At 41.9% G+C, this 26,035-nt stretch overlaps 5 protein-coding genes across 5 annotated transcripts; 2 read left to right on the forward strand and 3 right to left on the reverse strand.

Moving 5' to 3' along the window:
- Positions 1–285: 285 nt before the first annotated feature.
- Positions 286–3,701, reverse strand: LOC310991942 (RNA exonuclease 1 homolog). Its single transcript, XM_083979873.1, has 9 exons — positions 3,348–3,701; positions 2,980–3,123; positions 2,744–2,759; positions 2,518–2,658; positions 2,232–2,345; positions 1,855–1,930; positions 1,615–1,753; positions 599–719; positions 286–391 (listed from the first exon to the last, which is right to left on the reverse strand). The coding sequence occupies exons 1-9, from the start codon at positions 3,522–3,524 to the stop codon at positions 303–305; spliced, it is 1,017 nt and encodes a 338-aa protein (XP_083835999.1). The 5' UTR covers positions 3,525–3,701; the 3' UTR covers positions 286–302.
- Positions 3,702–3,819: 118 nt separating this feature from the next.
- Positions 3,820–7,468, forward strand: LOC310991622 (UDP-glucuronosyltransferase 2C1-like). Its single transcript, XM_083979420.1, has 6 exons — positions 3,820–4,624; positions 5,210–5,358; positions 5,491–5,622; positions 6,002–6,089; positions 6,512–6,731; positions 6,890–7,468. The coding sequence occupies exons 1-6, from the start codon at positions 3,835–3,837 to the stop codon at positions 7,167–7,169; spliced, it is 1,659 nt and encodes a 552-aa protein (XP_083835546.1). The 5' UTR covers positions 3,820–3,834; the 3' UTR covers positions 7,170–7,468.
- Positions 7,469–9,048: 1,580 nt separating this feature from the next.
- On the reverse strand, positions 9,049–12,588 carry LOC310991943 (RNA exonuclease 1 homolog; the record flags this gene model as incomplete). Its single annotated transcript, XM_083979874.1, has 8 exons — positions 9,049–9,750; positions 10,646–10,784; positions 10,886–10,961; positions 11,263–11,376; positions 11,549–11,689; positions 11,822–11,846; positions 12,010–12,153; positions 12,499–12,588. 8 exons carry the CDS (start codon positions 12,586–12,588, stop codon positions 9,460–9,462), a joined length of 1,020 nt encoding a protein of 339 aa, XP_083836000.1. The 3' UTR covers positions 9,049–9,459.
- Positions 12,589–12,934: 346 nt separating this feature from the next.
- On the forward strand, positions 12,935–16,644 carry LOC310990832 (UDP-glucuronosyltransferase 2C1-like). The gene is made up of 6 exons (XM_083978356.1): positions 12,935–13,688; positions 14,282–14,430; positions 14,583–14,714; positions 15,213–15,300; positions 15,718–15,937; positions 16,096–16,644. The coding sequence occupies exons 1-6, from the start codon at positions 12,965–12,967 to the stop codon at positions 16,373–16,375; spliced, it is 1,593 nt and encodes a 530-aa protein (XP_083834482.1). The 5' UTR covers positions 12,935–12,964; the 3' UTR covers positions 16,376–16,644.
- Positions 16,645–17,403: 759 nt separating this feature from the next.
- Positions 17,404–25,573, reverse strand: LOC310991944 (RNA exonuclease 1 homolog; the record flags this gene model as incomplete). The annotated part of the gene is made up of 17 exons (XM_083979875.1): positions 17,404–17,492; positions 17,701–17,821; positions 18,557–18,695; positions 18,882–18,997; positions 19,239–19,343; positions 19,439–19,512; positions 19,817–19,930; positions 20,104–20,244; positions 20,330–20,401; positions 21,438–21,552; positions 21,638–21,781; positions 22,117–22,235; positions 22,363–22,609; positions 23,076–23,171; positions 23,258–23,446; positions 24,227–24,837; positions 25,570–25,573. 17 exons carry the CDS (start codon positions 25,571–25,573, stop codon positions 17,404–17,406), a joined length of 2,496 nt encoding a protein of 831 aa, XP_083836001.1.
- Between the last annotated feature and the right edge of the window lie 462 nt (positions 25,574–26,035).

The following is a 26,035-nucleotide window of genomic DNA, read 5'->3' on the forward strand; positions in this document are numbered from 1 at the left end:
GGGGCGACGACAAAAGAAAACACACAAATTTTATTCTGCACCTTTATTTGGACAATATTGATCACACCCCGCTGCTTGAGGTTTTCTCAGCATACAATAGCACAAACGTTTATACTGTACATGCATGGACACAAAGGTGCAAATCAAAATTCAATAGAGCAAATACTATTATCAACTCAAATATATGTAATCAAACCAAAAAATAAACAAAATATTCACAGCATTCTCACACATTCAGATTTGCATTTCGGCATCTTTTTATGCATGCAACAGTGAGGGGACTATATTGTATTTATTTTTCATCATTTTTTCAGTTTCCCATCTTCTTTGAGCTTCCATATCATAAGCTCCATGCAGGCAGCAGCATCTTCTGCAGTGTCGTGGCCACAGACTGAGAGACAAAGTAACACATTAGTCAACACTCAGTTTTAATCGTCAAAGACACACAAACTTTGGTGATACTTACTCAAAATGTATGATATGATTGGGATGTTGCCTTTATTTGAATGTGGATTTTGATTCAGATAGATGATAAACATTAAAATAAAAACAAGACACTCGTACAGTGATTGAAGAGTAACCCATGATGATGACCCACCACTCTCTTGGATGATCCGCCGGAGGTGCTCAGCAGTGAGATTGTTGAGGGTCTGCTTGTTAGGAGGCCCCAGACGGTGGGGGAAGACCACCGATGTGTCCACCACCGCCCCATGGAGCAACTACAGCAAAGAGGAAGATAACTGATGCACTAAATCGCCTGTTAAACCCTCCTGATAACAAATAACCTTGTAACTGCCACTTTAGGGGTGGATTAAATTGGTGATAAATGCAACGATACCTACACTTCTCTTCATTTTCCACTTAATTTCAGAGGGAAATACCGTTTTACTCAACTACATTTACCTGGCAGCTGGGGTTAGGCACACTATGATTCTGCTAAAAATACCTCAAATAACCTTTTCTGGACAACACTTTTAAACATTTAACTCAACCAGTTTAAAATAAAAATTACAGCCCAAGAGTATGTACGTATAGACCCTTTCAGAGAGTATAAACAAAGACAGGTGTGGCTCATTAGAAAACGCTCTGGTACACTAAATGGAATGGAGCCTTAATTAGTATCCTTGGTAACACCTGTATTTGTTTATACTCTCTGAAACGGTCTATAGTTATGTTGCATGCTGTTTTAGCCGTATTGACAGTCCTTTGTGTCCGTCGAATACCCATTGTTTGTAATTTCACAATCACTCAACCCACTTTCCCTTTGTCCCCTTTCATAAGATGACAATGTTACCATTAATAAAATTATAGGAGCAATGGAATTTATAATGTACAAAAATTAATAAATCTATCATTGAAAAGTTTAAAACGTTTTTTTGCATTTTGGTCTTTTACAAAATATGGCTTTCAAAATAAAGTGAAAACATAAAATATGCAAAGATTAGAACATAACATTAAAATGAACAGCTCTTCATTGGGGATTTGTGTGTTTAGATGTGACTGTACTTAGTTACAAACTTGTTTTATGCAAACACTGTGTGTAATAATCGAGACACCATTTACAACAGACGTATTGTGAAAGCGGATGTGTTATGAAAACAGTGATGTAGTCACCTTGAGGGCACAGAAGTCTGTTTCCAGGCTGTGTCCAATCAGAACGGTGTCAGCGCTAATGAAGCTCAATAAGGTCTTCTGCACCTCTCTGTGGGAGGTGTTGTTACCCTTCACATCTTCCTCACTGATACCTGAAAACCTATACAGGTAAAATGTCACAAGCTATCCACAGAGCAGATAGTTCTCCAATAGATGAGCCCTCTGCTCTTTGCAGCATCCAAACTGCAAATTAATACTGACATCCAATACACCTGACATCCAGGTGCTCCCATGACTCCTTCACAGCAGCTGTAGCGAGTCTCCATACCACCAGGCACTGCAACAGTTTGCAGTACACTTTCATACAATTCAAAGCATGAAACAATGGTATAGAGCTGCAACGATTACTTGGTTCAAAATTTTGATTTCTCCAATATCCCAATTCAAGACATTTCCTTGGTGTTGGTTTTTAGTAAATTTAATTTCGTGGGTGTTTTACTGCTAGGCAGAAATAACATGGTATTTGAGTATATCACATTGAATGCTAATAGGCATTTTTAAGAATTACTGAAGTAAGAAACGGATTGATAGTGAAAGTAAGTGGTGATTACAGCCCACTGATACAATGATAGACTCACCTTTACGCTTAACACCTTTCCCATAATGATAGTTGCACTCCTCCTTGCGAATGTGTTTGCCTATTTGGTTGACAGAATACGTAGCCCCACATCGACAGCAGATCCGCTTGAGAGCTTTTTACCAAGAAAACAGATGAAGCTCATCACCAGAGACAAATGTGCTGGGAGATCTACAACTAACAATCACTCTGAGTACAGCCCATGTTAAAGGTGCCCTCTAGTGACGCAACGTGAGAACAACATCTGTTTGTCTTGTCCAGCTGAGGTACAGTATGTTATTACTCATGGTCTGTGTTGCCTTTCTTATTGTCAGCAAAAAGAGCAGCAGAACCAGGTTTCTCTGGGTGCCGGACAGGATAATTGCTTTCAATCAGCCTTTCCTCCGTCAAAATATAATCCTTCAAACTCTCATACAACGCCGTATCATCTATTGGGGAAAAAATGAATACACTGAGAAGGTGTCAAGAGATTAGAATGAAAATGACAAATCGACGCAACGGATTAATTCTCACCGATTCCTTTTAAGTTCTTAAGGTCAAGAGGTATGCTGCCTTTCAACTTTTGGCTGTTGACGTTTCTTTTATCTGCTCCAGAAGAGAAAAAAAAAAAAGTTGTTACCAGCATTGCTTTATTAATGAATCACAGTATGGCTTCTCCAGAGAGTCACACCTTTATCTGAAGCCGCAGTTTGAAAAGAGTAAATATCCAGGTTTGGAAGTGAGGATGTCATTTAGTGGCATACACTCACCTTTTCAAGGGCATCATTGACACTGGCTGTTGTTTTTAGGAACTCCTCTGTGAACATGGTGACATAACGCTGTCGAACATCATGGGGCACTTTGTCTTTGGGAGCCTCGCACTGCTGCTTTAGCTTACGTTTAATAGGCACTGGCTGAAAGAATAAATAAAAAATAATTCACATTTTAAAAAGGGTATTTAATGTTTACCATACACAGTAGTCTGTAAATGTCTTTTTTTCTTCCTACCTTAGTAGTAGCAGCAGCAGCAGCAATACCATGACCAGCAGATTGAGAGATATTGGAGGACACATGACTCAGGTGCCAAAGCCGGAATCAGGAAAGGTTTACGTGCCGTCGCAGGAAAAAACACTGGTGCCGTTGTGTGACATCTTTGCTGCACAGGGGCAACTGCAGCTGGATAGTATGTTGGATTCATACTAGTGCTTGTACGCACATGATCGACTGGGGTCAGCACTCTTTGAGGCAGTGGGAACGCGCCCTCTGGAAGGATCAATTGCAAGTTGTCTCCGACTTCAATCACAGCCACCCACATGCTCTCACAACTTCCTCAGATTATGCAATTTTGTCCAGGCCCATTGAGATGAAGTCATCCTCCCGTGTTATTTTACTTCATCTCGCCACAGCTGACAACTCAAATCTAGGCATCTAAAATCCGTTTTTCACTCTGAAGCTTTCTAGCACAGGTTAGAGATTGTTCTTTTTAATACTAATTCACTTTACCACCATTACCTTTCACCACTAACCATTCATTTGTGGTACATCTGCTATCTGATATTCCATGCTGTATAAAGAGGAATAACAAGCCAGAGTTCAGTTGTTGAGTTAATAATTACTTCTACGGGATGACCCTTTGTTTAAAAAGGATCAGCCCACTGCAGCCTTTCTTCCTGACAGACGGGCCGGCCACCATGGAGCTGAGGCGAGGTTTCTCTGTATTTGTGCTGCTGACTCTTTGTGCCACATGGAGTGCAAATGGAGGAAAGATTTTGGTGTGGTACACTGAAGGCAGCCACTGGATTAACATGAAGCTTGTGCTGGAGACGCTGGTCGACAGAGGACACGAGGTGACGGTCCTGGTCCCAAGCACATCCATGTTCATGAACATCAGCGAGGCTGCCAAGTTTCGCTACGAGCCCTTCAACGTTGCCGTCTCAATGAAGGAAATGGAGGAGTTTAATGAGGAGTATCTTCACTTCTCAATGTATGAGATTGATCAAATGAACTACGTGCAGATTTACATCAAATACATGGAGATAATGAAGAGAGACCTGCAGTTTACCTTGACGTTCTTGGACGGCGTGGTAAAATCAGAAACCATGATGGCGAAGCTGAAGGAGGGAAAGTACGACCTTGTCCTCGCTGACCCCATCCTACCTGGCAGTGACTTAGTAGCTGATATGCTGGGCATCCCTCTGGTCTTCTCTCTGCGCTTCTCCTTAGCCAATAACTGGGAGAGGCACTGTGGGCAACTACCTTCTCCACCCTCCTTTGTCCCTGGTGCTATGAGTAAACTTACGGACAAGATGGACTTCTACGAGAGGGTATGGAGCTTTCTCTACTACCTGCTGCAGGACGCCACAGTGAACATCGTCTACTGGTCAGGAGTAGATAAATATTACTCTGAAATCAAAGGTGAGCAGCTCAGCCACAAGATCCACTTTGTGGGTTTAATTGCTTTTGGATGATTTTATATCCAATGACTGTGCTGATAGGACCTTTTGAAAACTATTGTTAGCGCCAGAAGTTTTGGTTTCTATAGTGGCCACCAGTGGTTTCCCACCCTGCATCGGTCCTTTAGCCTGGCTACATCATCTTATTGATCCATATTGATATTGAAGCCAAAGTGTACCCGAGTTTTATATCTAAACAGAGCTCAACATTTATGCTTGCCTGCTAAACTGAATACAAAAACAGCCTCCTATATCGCCTAAGGGAATATAGGAAGCTGTTTATAGGGCTTTTTATAGCTTTGTCACATTGTCATTGTCTGGGGACAAAAGGCGTTACTGTGGTTACTGTGTTTAACATCGCATCACTCACGCACTCATACTGTGCTTTTTCCGTGGGATATCGGCCTTTTCCTGGTCCAAACTGATTTTAAAGACTTTATTGGTCTTTAAAAATCCATTATCAGTCAACCTCTAAAACTAAAAATTATCCATCCCATTTGAGCAATGATTAGTGGCTGTCATTCACTACTTTCTTGTATTGTGACAGGGACGCCCACCAGTGCCTGCGAGATCATGGCCAAGGCAGACATCTGGTTGATACGGACCTACTGGGATTTTGAGTTCCCTCGCCCTTTCCTCCCCAACTTCAAATACGTTGGTGGGATCCACTGCAGACCTGCTAAACCTCTACCAGAGGTATTGATGTCTTCACGGAGCTTACAGGCACATCAAATCCACAACATTCCTTACTCCGAGACAGACTGTGAGATGGTTGGCGGTTGGTTGGTTTGCATTGGGATGATGTTAAGTGTGCTTCACTTCTTGCAGGATATGGAGGAATTTGTTCAGAGTTCAGGAGACGCTGGCATTGTGGTCTTCACACTGGGATCCTTCATCGCCAACATCACCACAGAGAAAGGAAACATGATCGCTTCGGCTCTCGCTCAGATTCCACAAAAGGTCACAGAGGGCGTTAAGATCCAAGTGAAAGCTCTTATCAGTAGTTTTACATCTACAATCTCAGTAACTGCAACTGCAAATAGTTTGTACTCTCCATTTCTGCCAACCGTTTTTCACAGCATGCCCACAGGTTTCAAGATTTTCTTCTTTGTTTCAAGCAGCCAATATTAAGCAGCCAGCTTAATATTTGTTTCATGTAATGCTGGCACGAAATAGTTGCATACAGGGACTCCTCTTATTATGTTACGTTTTATTCTCCAAAAGTATTTAGTGAACACAATTATGGTTCACAGTCATTATCAAGTGTTGTGCTACAGTATAAAATATGGCATAACAGAGTACTGTGTTAGTCTTACAGTGTGTTTGCTGTTGTTTATAGGTGCTCTGGAGATATCGTGGAGAGAAACCACAGACTCTAGGTGCAAACACCCGAGTATATGACTGGATTCCTCAGAACGACCTGCTGGGTAAGTTTTCTAAAAATGTGTCTATGGCTGTTTTCGTCACATTTTTTCAAGTTGTGAGTATTTCCTTTACATTTTGCATTGCATTGCGGAACAGTAGTGTCCATCAACAGTGCTCTCGAAAACCAGACTGATTGTTTTGAGTATACATTTGTCACTTGTCCAGTACTTAAACTTGCTCAGATTTCCTAAGCTGAATGACAAAGCTTATGCCTTTGACCCACAAAGTGCAAAAAGGGCAGTGCATCCTAAATCCTTGCAGCTGATGATTGTTGCTTCCTGGAGTTTTCCCAAGATTCACAATTACTAATAAAACTGCCCCTTTACAATGTGACCCAACAACTAATCTTTGTCCCTGGGGGCCCTTTTTGAGGTCGCATACAGAAGTGCTTCAACACCTTGAAAAAACTCATGTGTTTCTTCAGGTCATCCCAAGACCAAAGCTTTCATCACCCACGGCGGCACAAACGGGATTTATGAGGCCATCTACCATGGTGTTCCCATGGTGGGCATCCCAATGTTCGCTGACCAGCCAGACAACATGGTCCACATGCAGGCTAAGGGTGTTGCAGTTATCTCAGACTTAAACTTCATGACGACCGAGAGCCTTAGAGACGCAATCAACACCGTTATTAATGAGAAATCGTAAGTTCTCTCTCAACAATCTGCACTTACTCTGGTAAAGCGCAATAGAAATGTTTTGACCAATTGGTTTCTTGCCATTATGCCTTTTTTGTTGCCAAAAAAAAAATGGATTAAAGAATCAAACAGTTAAGATGACCCCTGTGCATCCACATTCACAGGTACAAGAAGAGCGCCATGCGGCTGTCGAGTATCCAACGTGACCGACCCATGAGTCCTCTGGATGAGGCCATATTCTGGATCGAGTTCACCATGAGACACAAAGGGGCCAAGCACCTGAGAGTCCAGTCTCATGAGCTCACCTGGTACCAGTATCACTTGCTGGACGTCATGGGCTTCCTTCTCATTGTTGTTCTACTCGTCACAGTGCTGTTCGTCAAGACCTGCCGTTTCTGCTTTCGGAGATGCTGTAGGAGAAAGACAAAGCCAAAGGCTGAGTAACACACTGAACTGAAATACAACTAGTCAAGTGACCTTATTATGTAACCACAATGTGCTGGACTTCAACTTGTGGCCAGGGATCAGTAACCTCAACCATTCTTTATATAACCAAGTCATGGAAATAGCAGTGTCCTCTTCGATTGAATGTTCATCTGTAAAAGGAAGGACTTTGTTCTTTGACTTGTTTTGTTACCATAAACTCAACGCAAGCACTCTCTTAACCTTCCATAAATATCTCAGTACAGGAAAACATTTCTCTTATGCGCTCACACCTGTGAGGGCAGTAATTAGTGCAATTGTTCACAGGTGCATATACCACTGGCGTAGCCACGGGTGTGCCAGGGTGTGCCAGTGCCACCCACAGAGGAAGCTGGCACACCCAAAAATTTGATGCATTTTTTGTTTTTGTTATAGTCTATAGCTACTAACATGTTATCGATCAGTCAATACATTTGTAAAAATTGCCGTCAGGTGATGCGTTGCGACACCTGCACCGGCTCACGGAGAAACTGGACTAATGGAATAATTAACGAGTTCAAGGCCAAGCCACGCCGTCTTGCCCTTTAAATTGAGAGCTGCGCAGTGCGCACAGGTAAACAGCGATATCGTTGTCCTCTTCTGCTTTGCGATATAAAACCATCAGGCCAGGCTGTTACATAATCATATGTGATGAATGATGAGCCCAGTAGTTGTGTTCAGATGGTTAAATAGCTTTGTTGATCATGCGATCAAAGTCATTTAAGCGCCGTTACGCACGCCGCACCTCTCTCGTCCGATGCGCTCCTCTCCTCCCTCTCCAGTACCTGGCTGCTCAGCTCTGGGACCGGGGCTGAGAGACGTCACCGCTGCCTTCACTCCGTCCGTGATCCATCTGGTCAGCGCGTTTAGACCCGAGTGGCCTGAGTGTCCCATCTGAGCTCTGTGCCATAGCGCGCAGCTCCAGCTCAATGAATGACAGCAGGTCTCCCAGTTACCTGCTCAGCTGCTGCTCAACACTGATCAGAGCAGCTCTCCCTCGTTTGCTGAGGTTTTATTATAAACTAAAATCTTCTTTTGTTCTTTGCCGCATACCTATATCTCCCCATCTTCTCTTCACTTCATCTCTTCTCTTCTTGTTCTACCACATTTTAACTTTCTCATAGATAATCTCCCACGTTTCTTCTGCTGCAGCTCCACAATTTTCTCCTCTCTCTATTAATGCGTCGGATCAAATTTTTATTCTGCGTTTGTATCCATCCAGCTCTGTGTCCACACTCTCCATGGCGGAAACGGTTACGCGCAAAACCCTCATTTAAATACTGCGGTTTGCGCGTGTTGTCATTTAGCGTGTTACTCTTAGTAGATCACCTATTGTGTGTGCGCTAACCAGACACGCAAAAGTGTGTTTTTTTATGACTTTGTTATTGATTTATTTGAGCACGTCATATGTGTGAATGTTTAGACCTGTTGTACTGTTGACCATAAGAGCAGTTAAGCAGTTTTTTTTTACTCAGCGTTGCATATAGATTAGAAGATAAGTATGATCTTACAGGCTTATGATGCGACTGTTAAACCCAAGTTATTATGTGCAGTCTATGTCTGATGCTTGTTAAAGGCCTATGGCTTGTTGAGAGCGAATAACACATGGTTTGTTATTACTGATGAGAATGCACACAACATATAATGTTGGAATTCTTTTGAATATTTATGGAGGTGTAACGCTCAGTTTGTTGAAAATAAATTTGGCACACCCAGTCTTTGCAGGTGCACACCCAATGTCTTTTTTCTGGCTACGCTACTGGCATATACATTTGCATAACTGCAACCTGAGGCCAATTTGACGTTAAACGCTGGATATTCATTGGCTGGTGTTACATTTGGGCGGGGCGACGACAAAAGAAAACACACAAATTTTATTCTGCACCTTTATTTGGACAATATTGATCACACCCCGCTGCTTGAGGTTTTCTCAGCATACAATAGCACAAACGTTTATACTGTACATGCATGGACACAAAGGTGCAAATCGAAATTCAATAGAGCAAATACTATTATCAACTCAAATATATGTAATCAAACCAAAAAATAAACAAAATATTCACAGCATTCTCACACATTCAGATTTGCATTTCGGCATCTTTTTATGCATGCAACAGTGAGGGGACTATATTGTATTTATTTTTCATCATTTTTTCAGTTTCCCATCTTCTTTGAGCTTCCATATCATAAGCTCCATGCAGGCAGCAGCATCTTCTGCAGTGTCGTGGCCACAGACTGAGAGACAAAGTAACACATTAGTCAACACTCAGTTTTAATCGTCAAAGACACACAAACTTTGGTGATACTTACTCAAAATGTATGATATGATTGGGATGTTGCCTTTATTTGAATGTGGATTTTGATTCAGATAGATGATAAACATTAAAATAAAAACAAGACACTCGTACGGTGATTGAAGAGTAACCCATGATGATGACCCACCACTCTCTTGGATGATCCGCCGGAGGTGCTCAGCAGTGAGATTGTTGAGGGTCTGCTTGTTAGGAGGCCCCAGACGGTGGGGGAAGACCACCGATGTGTCCACCACCGCCCCATGGAGCAACTACAGCAAAGAGGAAGATAACTGATGCACTAAATCGCCTGTTAAACCCTCCTGATAACAAATAACCTTGTAACTGCCACTTTAGGGGTGGATTAAATTGGTGATAAATGCAACGATACCTACACTTCTCTTCATTTTCCACTTAATTTCAGAGGGAAATACCGTTTTACTCAACTACATTTACCTGGCAGCTGGGGTTAGGCACACTATGATTCTGCTAAAAATACCTCAAATAACCTTTTCTGGACAACACTTTTAAACATTTAACTCAACCAGTTTAAAATAAAAATTACAGCCCAAGAGTATGTACGTATAGACCCTTTCAGAGAGTATAAACAAAGACAGGTGTGGCTCATTAGAAAACGCTCTGGTACACTAAATGGAATGGAGCCTTAATTAGTATCCTTGGTAACACCTGTATTTGTTTATACTCTCTGAAACGGTCTATAGTTATGTTGCATGCTGTTTTAGCCGTATTGACAGTCCTTTGTGTCCGTCGAATACCCATTGTTTGTAATTTCACAATCACTCAACCCACTTTCCCTTTGTCCCCTTTCATAAGATGACAATGTTACCATTAATAAAATTATAGGAGCAATGGAATTTATAATGTACAAAAATTTATAAATCTATCATTGAAAAGTTTAAAACGTTTTTTTGCATTTTGGTCTTTTACAAAATATGGCTTTCAAAATAAAGTGAAAACATAAAATATGCAAAGATTAGAACATAACATTAAAATGAACAGCTCTTCATTGGGGATTTGTGTGTTTAGATGTGACTGTACTTAGTTACACACTTGTTTTATGCAAACACTGTGTGTAATAATCGAGACACCATTTACAACAGACGTATTGTGAAAGCGGATGTGTTATGAAAACAGTGATGTAGTCACCTTGAGGGCACAGAAGTCTGTTTCCAGGCTGTGTCCAATCAGAACGGTGTCAGCGCTAATGAAGCTCAATAAGGTCTTCTGCACCTCTCTGAGGGAGGTGTTGTTACCCTTCACATCTTCCTCACTGATACCTGAAAACCTATACAGGTAAAATGTCACAAGCTATCCACAGAGCAGATAGTTCTCCAATAGATGAGCCCTCTGCTCTTTGCAGCATCCAAACTGCAAATTAATACTGACATCCAATACACCTGACATCCAGGTGCTCCCATGACTCCTTCACAGCAGCTGTAGCGAGTCTCCATACCACCAGGCACTGCAACAGTTTGCAGTACACTTTCATACAATTCAAAGCATGAAACAATGGTATAGAGCTGCAACGATTACTTGGTTCAAAATTTTGATTTCTCCAATATCCCAATTCAAGACATTTCCTTGGTGTTGGTTTTTAGTAAATTTAATTTCTTGGATGTTTTACTGCTAGGCAGAAATAACATGGTATTTGAGTATATCACATTGAATGCTAATAGGCATTTTTAAGAATTACTGAAGTAAGAAACGGATTGATAGTGAAAGTAAGTGGTGATTACAGCCCACTGATACAATGATAGACTCACCTTTACGCTTAACACCTTTCCCATAATGATAGTTGCACTCCTCCTTGCGAATGTGTTTGCCTATTTGGTTGACAGAATACGTAGCCCCACATCGACAGCAGATCCGCTTGAGAGCTTTTTACCAAGAAAACAGATGAAGCTCATCACCAGAGACAAATGTGCTGGGAGATCTACAACTAACAATCACTCTGAGTACAGCCCATGTTAAAGGTGCCCTCTAGTGACGCAACGTGAGAACAACATCTGTTTGTCTTGTCCAGCTGAGGTACAGTATGTTATTACTCATGGTCTGTGTTGCCTTTCTTATTGTCAGCAAAAAGAGCAGCAGAACCAGGTTTCTCTGGGTGCCGGACAGGATAATTGCTTTCAATCAGCCTTTCCTCCGTCAAAATATAATCCTTCAAACTCTCATACAACGCCGTATCATCTATTGGGGAAAAAATGAATACACTGAGAAGGTGTCAAGAGATTAGAATGAAAATGACAAATCGACGCAACGGATTAATTCTCACCGATTCCTTTTAAGTTCTTAAGGTCAAGAGGTATGCTGCCTTTCAACTTTTGGCTGTTGACGTTTCTTTTATCTGCTCCAGAAGAGAAAAAAAAAAAGTTGTTACCAGCATTGCTTTATTAATGAATCACAGTATGGCTTCTCCAGAGAGTCACACCTTTATCTGAAGCCGCAGTTTGAAAAGAGTAAATATCCAGGTTTGGAAGTGAGGATGTCATTTAGTGGCATACACTCACCTTTTCAAGGGCATCATTGACACTGGCTGTTGTTTTTAGGAACTCCTCTGTGAACATGGTGACATAACGCTGTCGAACATCATGGGGCACTTTGTCTTTGGGAGCCTCGCACTGCTGCTTTAGCTTACGTTTAATAGGCACTGGCTGAAAGAATAAATAAATAAATAATTCATATTTTAAAAAGGGTATTTAATGTTTACCATACACAGTAGTCTGTAAATGTCTTTTTTTCTTCCTACCTTAGTAGTAGCAGCAGCAGCAGCAGCAGCAGCAGCAGCAGCAGCAGCAGCAGCAGCAATACCATGACCAGCAGATTGAGAGATATTGGAGGACACTTGACTCATGTGCCAAAGCCGGAATCAGGAAAGGTTTACGTGCCGGCGCAGGAAAAAACACTGGTGCCATTGTGCGACATCTTTGCTGCACAGGGGCAACTGCAGCTGGATAGTATGTTGGATTCATACTAGTTCTTGTACGCACTTGACTGACTGGGGTCAGCACTCTTTGAGGCAGTGGGAACGCGCCCTCTGGAAGGATCAATTGCAAGTTGTCTCCGACTTCAATCACAGCCACCCACATGCTCTCACAACTTCCTCAGATTATGCAATTTTGTCCAGGCCCATTGAGATGAAGTCATCCTCCCGTGTTATTTTACTTCATCTCGCCACAGCTGACAACTCAAATCTAGGCATCTAAAATCCGTTTTTCACTCTGAAGCTTTCTAGCACAGGTTAGAGATTGTTCTTTTTAATACTAATTCACTTTACCACCATTACCTTTCACCTCTAACCATTCATTTGTGGTACATCTGCTATCTGATGTCTCATGCTGTATAAAGAGGAATAACAAGCCAGAGTTCAGATGTTGAGTTAATAATTACTTCTACGGGATGAGCCTTTGTTTAAAAAGGATCAGCCCACTGCAGCCTTTCTTCCTGACAGACGGGCCGGCCACCATGGAGCTGAGGCGAGGTTTCTCTGTATTTGTGCTGCTGACTCTTTGTGCCACATGGAGTGCAAATGGAGGAAAGATTTTGGTGTGGTACACTGAAGGCAGCCACTGGATTAACATGAAGCTTGTGCTGGAGACGCTGGTCGACAGAGGACACGAGGTGACGGTCCTGGTCCCGAGCACATCCATGTTCATGAACATCAGCGAGGCTGCCAAGTTTCGCTACGAGCCCTTCAACGTTGCCGTCTCAATGAAGGAAATGGAGGAGTTTAATGAGGAGTATCTTCACTTCTCAATGTATGAGATTGATCAAATGAACTACGTGCAGATTTACATCAAATACATGGAGATAATGAAGAAAGACCTGCAGTTTACCTTGACGTTCTTGGACGGCGTGGTAAAATCAGAAACCATGATGGCGAAGCTGAAGGAGGGAAAGTACGACCTTGTCCTCGCTGACCCCATCCTACCTGGCAGTGATTTAGTAGCTGATATGCTGGGCATCCCTCTGGTCTTCTCTCTGCGCTTCTCCTTAGCCAATAACTGGGAGAGGCACTGTGGGCAACTACCTTCTCCACCCTCCTTTGTCCCTGGTGCTATGAGTAAACTTACGGACAAGATGGACTTCTACGAGAGGGTATGGAGCTTTCTCTACTACCTGCTGCAGGACGCCACAGTGAACATCGTCTACTGGTCAGGAGTAGATAAATATTACTCTGAAATCAAAGGTGAGCAGCTCAGCCACAAGATCCACTTTGTGGGTTTAATTGCTTTTGGATGATTTTATATCCAATGACTGTGCTGATAGGACCTTTTGAAAACTATTGTTAGCGCCAGAAGTTTCGGTTTCGATAGTGGCCACCAGTGGTTTCCCACCCTGCATCGGTCCTTTAGCCTGGCTACATCATCTTATTGATCCATATTGATATTGAAGCCAAAGTGTATCCGAGTTTTATATCTAAACAGAGCTCAACATTTATGCTTGCCTGCTAAACTGAATACAAAAACAGCCTCCTATATCGCCTAAGGGAATATAAGAAGCTGTTTATAGGGCTTTTTATAGCTTTGTCACATTGTCATTGTCTGGGGACAAAAGGCGTTACTGTGGTTACTGTGTTTAACATCGCATCACTCACGCACTCATACTGTGCTTTTTCCGTGGGATATCGGCCTTTTCCTGGTCCAAACTGATTTTACTAAATTTATTGGTCTTTAAAAATCCATTATCAGTCAACCTCTAAAATTTAACATGCAAAAATGATCCATCCAATTTGAGCAATGATTAGTGGCTGTCATTCATTACTTTCTTGTATTGTGACAGGGACGCCCACCAGTGCCTGCGAGATCATGGCCAAGGCAGACATCTGGTTGATACGGACCTACTGGGATTTTGAGTTCCCTCGCCCTTTCCTCCCCAACTTCAAATACGTTGGTGGGATCCACTGCAGACCTGCTAAACCTCTACCAGAGGTATTGATGTCTTCACGGAGCTTACAGGCACATCAAATCCACAACATTCATTGCCCCAAAGTTAAAGAGACTGGGCCTTAAAAAAGTCTGTGAGATAGAGAACGCTGGCTGGTTTGCATTGGGATGATGGAAGTGTGCTTCACTTCTTGCAGGATATGGAGGAATTTGTTCAGAGTTCAGGAGACGCTGGCATTGTGGTCTTCACACTGGGATCCTTCATCGCCAACATCACCACAGAGAAAGGAAACATGATCGCTTCGGCTCTCGCTCAGATTCCACAAAAGGTCACAGAAGGCGTTGAGATCCAAGTGAAACCAACCTGAATGACCCATGAACATATATTTTATGGCTATGAGAGCAATCTCTCCCAGCTCTTATCAGTAGTTTTACACCTATAATCTCAGTAACTGCAACTGCAAATAGTTTGTACTCTCCATTTCTGCCAACCGTTTTTCACAGCATGCCCACAGGTTTCAAGATTTTCTTCTTTGTTTCAAGCAGCCAATGACTTTACAAAAAAATAAGAAAACCCCTGACAGTAAACAATTAGTCAGCTTAATATTTGTTTCATGTAATGCTGGCACAAAATAGTTGCATACAGGGACTATTTTTAAAACTCCTCTTATTATGTTACGTTCTTATTATGTTACGTTTTATTCTCCAAAAGTATTTAGTGAACACAATTATGGTTCACAGTCATTATCAAGTGTTGTGCTACAGTATACTATATGGCATAACAGAGTACTGTGTTAGTCTTACAGTGTGTTTGCTGTTGTTTATAGGTGCTCTGGAGATATCGTGGAGAGAAACCACAGACTCTAGGTGCAAACACCCGAGTATATGACTGGATTCCTCAGAACGACCTGCTGGGTAAGTTTTCTAAAAATGTGTCTGTGGCTGTTTTTGTCACATTTTTTCAAGTTGTGAGTATTTTCTTTACATTTTGCTTTGCATTGTGGAAAAGTAGTGTCCATCAACAGTGCGCTCGAAAACCAGACTGATTGTTTTGAGTATATGTCACTTGTCCAGTACAATATTTACACTCCTTTCCTAAGCTGAATAACAAAGCTTATGCCTTTGACCCACAAAGTGCAATAAAGGGCAGTGCATCCTAAATCCTTGCAGCTGATGATTGTTGCTTCCTGGAGTTTTCCCAAGATTCACAATTACTAACAAAACTGCCCCTTTACCATGTGACCAACAACTAATCTTTGTCCCTGAGGGCCCTTTTTGAGGTCGCATACAGAAGTGCTTCAACACCTTGAAAAAACTCATGTGTTTCTTCAGGTCATCCCAAGACCAAAGCTTTCATCACCCACGGCGGCTCAAACGGGATTTATGAGGCCATCTACCACGGTATTCCCATGGTGGGCATCCCAATGTTCGCTGACCAGCCAGACAACATGGTCCACATGCAGGCTAAGGGTGTTGCAGTTATCTCAGACTTAAACTTCATGACGACCGAGAGCTTTAGAGACGCAATCAACACCGTTATTAATGAGAAATCGTAAGTTCTCTCTCACAAATCTGCACTTACTCTGGTAAAGCGCAATAGAAATGTTTTGACCAATTGGTTTCTTGCCATTATGCCTTTTTTGTTGCCAAAAAAAATATGGATTAACGAATCAAACAGTTAAGATGACCCCTGTGCATCCACATTAACAGGTACAAGAAGAGCGCCATGCGGCTGTCGAGTATCCAACGTGACCGACCCATGAGTCCTCTTGATGAGGCCTTATTCTGGATCGAGTTCACCATGAGACACAAAGGGGCCAAGCACCTTAGAGTCCAGTCTCATGAGCTCACCTGGTACCAGTATCACTTGCTGGACGTCATGGGCTTCCTTCTCGTTGTTGTTCTACTCGTCACAGTGCTGTTCGTCAAGACCTGCCGTTTCTGCTTTCGGAGGTGCTGTAGGAAAAAGACAAAGCCAAAGGCTGAGTAACACACTGAACTGAAATACAACTGGTCAAGTGACCTTATTATGTAACCACAATGGGCCTCATTCACGAACCGTTCGTAAGAACAAATTTGTTCTTAAGTCCTACTTACGAAGTTTTTACTAAGATTGTGGCATTCATGAATGTTTTCTTATCCAGAATTTGTTCTTAACTAAGAACAAAATCTACGAACAGTCAGGAGTATACTTACGCACTTTTAAGTGCTGAGACTTCTGCAAAACTAACCAATTATAGCGTTTTCTTTTGTTCTGCAGTTGTATGATGCAGTTTTGGGGGGGGGGGGGTAGTAAATGTGTTGTTTGTTGTTGTGTGCAACATACAGCGGCCGATATGATTTTTTCCCCCTAATTGCTAAGAGCTGCATCCAAGTTGTGGCCAGGGATCAGTAACCTCAACCATTCTTTATATAACCAAGTCATGGAAATAGCAGTGTCCTCTTCGATTGAATGTTCATCTGTAAAAGGAAGAAGGACTTTGTTCTTTGACTTGTTTTGTTACCATAAACTCAACGCAAGCACTCTCCTAACCTTCCATAAATATCTCAGTACAGGAAAGCATTTCTCTTATGTGCTCACACCTGTGAGGGCAGTAATTAGTGCAATTGTTCACAGGTGCATATAAATTTGCATAACTGCAACCTGAGGCCAATTTGACATTAAACGCTGGATATTCATTGGCTGGTGTTAAATTTGGGCGGGGGTGGGGGATGGGCGGGGCGACGACAAAAGAAAACACACAAATCTTATTCTGCACCTTTATTTACAATATTGTTCACACCCCACTGCTTGAGGTTTTCTCAGCATACAATAGCACAAACGTTTATACTGTACATGCATGGACACAAAGGTGCAAATCAAAATTCAATAGAGCAAATACTATTTTCAACTCAAATATATGTAATCAAACCAAAAAATAAACAAAATATTCACAGCATTTTCACACATTCAGATTTACGTTTCAGCATCTTTTTATGCATGCAACAGTGAGGGGACTATATTGTATTTATTTTTCATCATTTTTTCAGTTTCCCATCTTCTTTGAGCTTCCATATCATAAGCTCCATGCAGGCAGCAGCATCTTCTGCAGTGTCGTGGCCACAGACTGAGAGACAAAGTAATACATTAGTCAACACTCAGTTTTACATCGTCAAAGACACACAAACTTTGGTGATACTTACTCAAAATGTATGATATGATTGGGATGTTGCCTTTATTTGAATGTGGATTTGGATTCAGATAGATGATAAACATTAAAATAAAAACAAGACACTCGTACGGTGATTGAAGAGTAACCCATGATGATGACCCACCACTCTCTTGGATGATCCGCCGGAGGTGCTCAGCAGTGAGATTGTTGAGGGTCTGCTTGTTAGGAGGCCCCAGACGGTGGGGGAAGACCACCGATGTGTCCACCACCGCCCCATGGAGCAACTACAGCAAAGAGGAAGATAACTGATGCACTAAATCGCCTGTTAAACCCTCCTGATAACAAATAACCTTGTAACTGCCACTTTAGGGGTGGATTAAATTGGTGATAAATGCAACGATACCTACACTTCACTTCATTTTCCACTTAATTTCAGAGGGAAATACTGTTTTTACTCAACTGCATTTACCTGGCAGCTGGGGTTAGGCACACTATGATTCTGCTAAAAAATACCTCAAATAACCTTTTCTGGACAATACTTTTAAACATTTAACTCAACCAGTTTAAAATAAAAATTACAGCCCAAGAGTATGTACGTATATTTATGTTGCATGCTGTTTTAGCCGTTGAATACCCATTGTTTGTAATTTCACAATCACTCAACCCACATTCCCTTTTTTCCCCTTTCATAAGATGACAATGTTACCATTAATAAAATTATAGGAGCAATGGAATTTATAATGTACAAAAATTAATAAATCTATCATTGAAAAGTTTTTAAAAAAATGTTTGCATTTTGGTCTTTACAAAATATGGCTTTCAAAATAAAGTGAAAACATGAAATATGCAAAGATTAGAACATAACATTAAAATGAACAGCTCTTCGTTGGGGATGTGTGTGTTTAGATGTGACAGTTACACACTTGTTTTATGCAAACACTGTGTGTAATAATTGAGACACCATTTACAACAGACGTATTGTGAAAGCGGATGTGTTATGAAAACAGTGATGTAGTCACCTTGAGAGCACAGAAGTCTGTTTCCAGGCTGTGTCCAATCAGAACGGTGTCAGCGCTAATGAAGCTCAATAAGGTCTTCTGCACCTCTCTGTGGGAGGTGTTGTTACCCTTCACATCTTCCTCACTGATACCTGAAAACCTATACAGGTAAAATGTCACAAGCTATCCACAGAGCAGATAGTTCTCCAATAGATGAGCCCTCTGCTCTTTGCAGCATCCAAACTGCAAATTAATACTTTTTAGAGTGGAAACAGTACAATTGGCTTTTTAAATCGTTTCAGATGGAGCAAAACTGCAACTGTGGGTCACAATCCTGAAACATTACCTCGTGTTATAGTCGATGACCTCATTATCAGGTCTGACGAAGGTGTCATAGACGACTTGGAGACTAGAGTTGACCACCGTCACTCTGGACAGCTCCAGACCATGAACAGTATAACACTGTGAAGACAAAAGGGTAACACAACCTCTGTGAGACCTCGATTGGACCTGAAGCACTTGCATCAGAAGGACTTTGTGATCTTGGTTTCATATGCAAATCTCTACTCAACTCTTGTATGTACAGTTTCGGACCTAATGAAACCACCATTACAAACTGAGCTGCTGGAGCCTTAAGTTGAGATTCAGTGCTTAAAATAAGGACAATTTCATAAACCCCGCCCATCATGGAAGGTGACATCACCATTTCACAGTTCAAGGCGTAGACCCCAGGACAGCTTGTATCTGAAGGATGTCTGGGGATGGTGGACACAAACCCATCCAGGCTGAGAGAATCGTGGACATGCAACTGTTGAAGAAAAGACAAAAATAAAAATAAAAAAAGAGACTACTTTGCACATTTCAGAGTCAAGGAATTTTCTTACTCTTAAAGTGGTTTCTTACCTTATACACCTGACATCCAGGTGCTCCCATGACTGCTTCACAGCAGCTGTAGCGAGTCTCCATACCACCAGGCACTGCAACAGTTTGCAGTACACTTTCATACAATTCAAAGCATGAAACAATGGTATAGAGCTGCAACGATTACTTGGTTCAAAATTTTGATTTCTCCAATATCCCAATTCAAGACATTTCCTTGGTGTTGGTTTTTAGTACGGTAAATTTAATTTCTTGGGTGTTTTACTGCTAGGCAGAAATAACATGGTATTTGAGTATATCACATTGAATGCCAATAGGCATTTTTAAGAATTACTGAAGTAAGAAACGGATTGATAGTGAAAGTAAGTGGTGATTACAGCCCACTGATACAATGATACTCACCTTTATACTTAACACCTTTCCCATAATGATAGTTGCACTCCTCCTTGCGAATGTGTTTGCCTATTTGGTTGACAGAATACGTAGCCCCACATCGACAGCAGATCCGCTTGAGAGCTTTTTACCAAGAAAACAGATGAAGCTCATCACCAGAGACAAATGTGCTGGGAGATCTACAACTAACAATCACTCTGAGTACAGCACATATTAAAGGTGCCCTCTAGTGACGCAACATGAGAACAACATCTGTTTGTCTTGTCCAGCTGAGGTACAGTATTGTTATTACTCACGGTCTGTGTTGCCTTTCTTAATGTCAGCAAAAAGAGCAGCAGAACCAGGTTTCTCTGGGTGCTGGACAGGATAATTGCTTTCAATCAGCCTTTCCTCCGTCAAAATATAATCCTTCAAACTCTCATACAACGCCGTATCATCTATTGGGGAAAAAATGAATACACTGAGAAGGTGTCAAGAGATTAGAATGAAAATGACAAATCGACGCAACGGATTAATTCTCACCGATTCCTTTTAAGTTCTTAAGGTCAAGAGGTATGCTGCCTTTCAACTTTTGGCTGTTGACGTTTCTTTTATCTGCTCCAGAAGAAAAAAAAAAAAAAAAAAAAAGTTGTTACCAGCATCGCTTTATTAACTCATTGAGTGCCAACCACGTAATTTCTCGTTTTTCGTTCCCATGCGTTGAGTGCCGAAAACGTAATTTTACGTTTTTTGCTTTTTTTTTAAATTATGAAAATAGACACTTTAATACACATTATATGTATATTTGGGGACTCTACGACGAGGAGAACTGAAATAGATGACGATCAAAGTCACATGACAGCTCATGATCTGGAAGTTTTTATCATAACTCGGCTTCTGCAAACGGAGTTCTGCATGCAGATGCAGCGCAGCTGCTCTGCTCTCACCCGCGCTGCTGCTCCAGCTGCTCTCAGCCGACAGTCCGCCCGGTCTTCAGCTGGAGCAACACCGTGTCCTCCCCAAAGTCCTCCCGCGGTAAAATCTGATGGTCTCTGGACCAAAGCAGACCGGCATCACCGACCCGAACCACAGAAGGACCGCGACCACCGGCGGGACCGGTCTTCCCGAGCCGCGGTGGCCGACTGACCCTCACGCTCCGCGGGGAGAAGCTGTGACACGGCACGGTGCGTCTGTGTTATTGTTGTTTAGTGGCGCCCCCCCCGCCCCCGATGGTGGTTTTGTGAATAGAACAACTGTTGTATATATTTATCTTATACGAGCCCTTTGATCCAGAAATGCGAGTGTCAGAAGAGCGACAGACACAAACAGCGCACCTTTCATAAAAGACGCTCTATCTCCTTTTCTAGAAAAAAAGGAGGGATTTTGGTGAAACCCAGCCATGTTTAGCTTGACTTTTCTCAGGAACAGAGGCACGTAGAAACAAACGGTTTGTGGCCACTTGAAGCATTAAGTTAAACCTTTCAATTGAGCCACAGTATGTGTTGGTGGCAATAATATAGAATACACTGTGGCTCTACATAAAAAGTCAAAAATGGTCTAAATTGCCGGTACACTTGACTAAAACTTTGGAAAGGAGCGCGGCACTCAATGAGTTAATGAATCACAGTATGGCTTCTCCAGAGAGTCACACCTTTAGCTGAAGCCGCAGTTTGGTTCTTCAGCCTCTTCAGTAAATTCACTGCAATACTCAGATATTTGAGTTTGTTCATGCTGCGATTGTACACAGTCTTCTCTTCAGCAACAGCCTGTCAATAAAACAGAGTAAAAAAAAAAGAGTAAATATCCAGGTTTGGAAGTGACTGAGGATGTCATTTAGTGGCATACACTCACCTTTTCAAGGGCATCGTTGACACTGGCTGTTGTTTTTAGGAACTCCTCTGTGAACATGGTGACATAACGCTGTCGAACATCATGGGGCACTTTGTCTTTGGGAGCCTCGCACTGCTGCTTTAGTTTACGTTTAATAGGCACTGGCTGAAAGAATAAATAAATAAATAATTCATATTTTAAAAAGGGTATTTAATGTTTACCATACACAGTAGTCTGTAAATGTCTTATTTTCTTCCTACCTTAGTAGTAGCAGCAGCAGCAGCAGCAGCAGCAGCAGCAGCAGCAGCAGCAGCAATACCATGACCAGCAGATTGAGAGATACTGGAGGACACTTGACTTGTATGTGCCAAAGCTGGAATCAGGAAAGGTTTACGTGCCGGCGCAGGAAAAAACACTGGTGCTGTTGTGCGACATCTTTGCTGCACAGGGGCAACTGCAGCTGTATAGTATGTTGGATTCACACTAGTGCTTGTACGCACTTGACCGACTGGGGTCAGCACTCTTTGAGGCAGTGGGAACGCGCCCTCTGGAAGGATCAATTGCAAGTTGTCTCCGACTTCAATCACAGCAGTTGCCATGGGTAGGTAGTTAATATAAGCTGTGGAAAGACAAGAGCACAACATGATATGAATCGATGCATATTAAAAAAAAATCAATAAAAACAGTGATGAAAATTAAAAAAAATGTGTTACAAATGTAGTCCACTACAGGCAGCAGGTGCTCACCATTCTGCAGAGGAGCGGGCTGGGTGCTCACAGAGGTTTGAATGGGATGATAGGCAGCAGTCTGGCTCTCTGGTTTCCTCTGATAAGTGGCAGAAAGAAAAGCCTGACCACCTTTTACTGAAGAAGTCAGCATGGAGGCCCTCTGCTGCACCTGCTGGATCTTGGAAGTGACAGCGAACTGGGAAGCCGTGGGTCCACGCAGGGGGACCAGGATCTGGGGCTGAGTTCTGATTTTCGCTGCTGGTTGCTGAGTGTAGCATTGAAACAATTAAAAGAAAAGTACCTGGATCATTAACAATCTCAAAAGTGAACAGAAAAAAATATTACTTTGGCTCAGTTCAAGATATTTAACCCATTTTACATCTTAGCCTAATTAGGTTATCTGTTAGACTTTTTATGTACCAAATTACAATCCTGAAGTCATTATACACATGTAAATCATTTATTTATTTATTTATTTTTATTAATCATCTACTTTCATGGCTGTGTTTATACAACCCAAAACATAAGCACTAACTACTAGAAAAACTATGGCAGTCCAAAGAAGAAGAAGAAGATTATATCAGATTTCTACATGGCAACATACTTAAAATCGCCATACTTTATTATTTTAGGCCTTACTCTGACAGAGCAGAGCATTTTCTGTGTCTCAAATCTACAGTATTTGAATATACCCCATTGGTTATGTTGTATTTTCAGCATGTGGCATGTACCTCTGCAAGTTTGGCTTCATGAGCAACCCTCTTCTTTCCTGGTAACACTTGCGGTGTGACATTTAACTCTGGCTTCTGCACATCGATAAGTCCAACCTAAAAATGACAAAGTCAGGTCAGAGATCTCTACACTGTTAAAGAAACACTTACTTCTTGGATCAGAGTACCATCGGCTGACTTACAGACACACTGGGCTGCTGCTGTTCCTTCTCAGTATCCTCATTATTTGCTTCCATGAAAATCCTGTAGCATTCTTCCATTGGGTCACTGTCTGACAGATCCACATCCGAGTAGTTGAGCTCCTCCTCCTCCTCCTCCTCCTCCTCAGAGCTGGAGATGACGATAACCCCTTTCTCTGCCTTCACTGAAAACTGCTCAGTGGGTTCAGATGATGTTTCACCAACATACGAGTGAACAGATGTTGATGACGGGCGAAGAGGTTGAAACTGCTTGCTGCCTGAAGGTGGCTCTGCCTTCACTGAAAACTGCTCAGTGGGTTCGGATGATGTTTCACCAACATATGAGTGAACAGATGTTGATGACGGGCGAAGAGGTTGAAACTGCTTGCTGCCTGAAGGTGGCTCTGCTTGCTGCTCATACTTCACAGATGATGCCAGGATCGTTTTATCCTGCATCGGTCCTGGCATTTTGCTTGACATTTTCTGGCTGCCTGGCACCACTGATGATGCACTTTGCCTGGGAGACCAGTGGTCATGATGGCCTCTAATCTGGGCTTGTCTGCATGGGGAGTTTGCAGCTTGAGCGTCATAGAAAAGTGAATTCTTTGAAAGAAAATTGTGAGGCTGCAGTGGATTCATTTTGTCACCACGAGAGGACGGCTCAGACCGAGGCGATTTAACCCAAGATGTGTTTTCTTCCTCTTTCATCACAACATTGTTCCAACGCTGATCTTGTTCGTCTGTGGATGTAGGAAGATTCACAGGCTCAGGACAGTTCTCCACTTTTGTTTCAGTTTTGAAATCAATTACTCCCAGAGGTGGTGTAGTTCCACATCCTTTGATCTCATTAAGACACGACTGATATTGATTGGTTTCAACACCAGAATGATTTGAAGCGTCACCATTTGTGAGGTGCAATAGTGGAGAATAATGTAAAGCAGGTGCTGTTTTGAGCTCTGTTAATTCCCCTACAGTATCCTCCGATTTGCAAGAAACATAATCAACAACTTTCTGAGTTCGGCCTCTTTTTTTGTCAGGTGAGGGAGGGATGTCAATTATCAAGATGTCGTCTTCCTTGAAGTCATCAAACGGCTCTGGGGATGGCAAAAGCTGGGAAAGCTGAGTCTTGGCGACTGGTTTCTTTTGGTCACAAGGTGGAGAATCTCTTTCCCTTTTCAAACTTTGTCCGTTTTTCACCTTCTGCTCCTTACCCGAGGAGCTGTAAGACCGCAAGTCGGCAGAAAAATTGGACAGGGGGTCATACTCTAAATCAGTCCTAGGTTTTGAGTTATCAACCACGTACTTTTTTGCTTTGGTGTACGTCTTGGTCAAGTCCAGGTGTGAAGACTGTGCATAAGAATATTCATCTACATGTTTACCTGCAAACTCAGTCTTCAAAACAGAAATATTTTGTGTAGTGCTTTTGCAGTCTGCCTGTACTACAGTCTGGTAGCGTGACAGTCGCCTTCGCTCCTGTTCTACCTCATGCTTTATAGTTTCAATCGCATTGTTAAGCCGTTCCAGTTCCTGCACGCAGACATCTGTGGTATCAGTCACCGTTGATGGGAAGCCATTTTGGACCCCTGTTAAAAAAAAAGAAAGAATACAAAGTGTGACCTTTTTCATTCATATTAGTGACATTGTGGCAAATACATACATTGCACTCTACTACACACTGTACTTTATAATGATCAGTCACTTTTATGAATGTGCAAGTGTATGTAATATATATTCTCATGTCTTAACATGTTTTTTGTTATTTTAAGCAGCAAGGGAGTTGCACCCCTAATTTTGTTGTAGCTACAGTATGTCCATACAATGACAATAAAGGATTTTCTGATTTCTGAAATACCAGTGGGACTTATTAGTTTATGACTAAATAAGCTGTGTGGACACAATCTGTCTCTGTATGTGTAAATTCATTATTTCCATGTCCTCTCATGTTAAACTAAACTAGGCTACTAAACAACAGGGCAATAAATTTACAAACAATTAAAAAAAAAAAAAAAACTCAATACCATTGATTTCCCTTGTTCCAAGCGAATTCAATCATTTACCACAGTTACAAGCAGTTTCAAACAAAAAGTAGCTACTCGGCTAACATCAAAATGTAACTTAGTTTCTTCGAGGCTTTCAGGATTTGTTTTTGAAGTGCCAACAAGTGCCAAAAAGCTGCAATCGTTTTATATAGGCTAACACTTGTTCAAATGTTTTTGTGTTCATCTTTTTTGTGTCATTGTTGTGTGAGCTACTGGACTAACTTGAATTTCCCTGCTAGGGATGAATAAAGCATTCTCTATTCTATTCTAACTCACCCATTTCACATCATATAACACATTTTTAGTTAGATTTCTTAGCATAAACTGCATTTGTAAGCGATTTTAAGACAGTAAAAGACAAGTTAAGTTAATGTGTTCCGCATCGTTTACCGTGTAGGTTAGCTGCAGCTAGCACACCTGGAAACACTGACCTGCTGTATCGATTACCGATGATTTACACGAGGCACCAAATACCCTCCAGACGTCTTTGGCATTGACATGTTTATACAGACAGTGAGGCCGCTCACAACGCCCACGTTTGGAGAGAGGGCATCTTATGTTAGCAAAAAGACCAGATGAGGGAAACATTAGACGACGCTTTTCAAAATTCAAAATTCGGAGCCGTTGGACTAATTAACCGTCGGCCGGGGCAACAGGTGTTCTAGAATCCAACTGATTGTGACGAGAGCGCAGGCGTTGGCGCCATTTATAGACTCGCGAGACGACCGTTAAAAACCTTTTA

Source organism: Trachurus trachurus (assembly GCF_905171665.1).
Source record: "Trachurus trachurus genome assembly, chromosome: 9".
Lineage (NCBI taxonomy): Eukaryota > Metazoa > Chordata > Actinopteri > Carangiformes > Carangidae > Trachurus > Trachurus trachurus.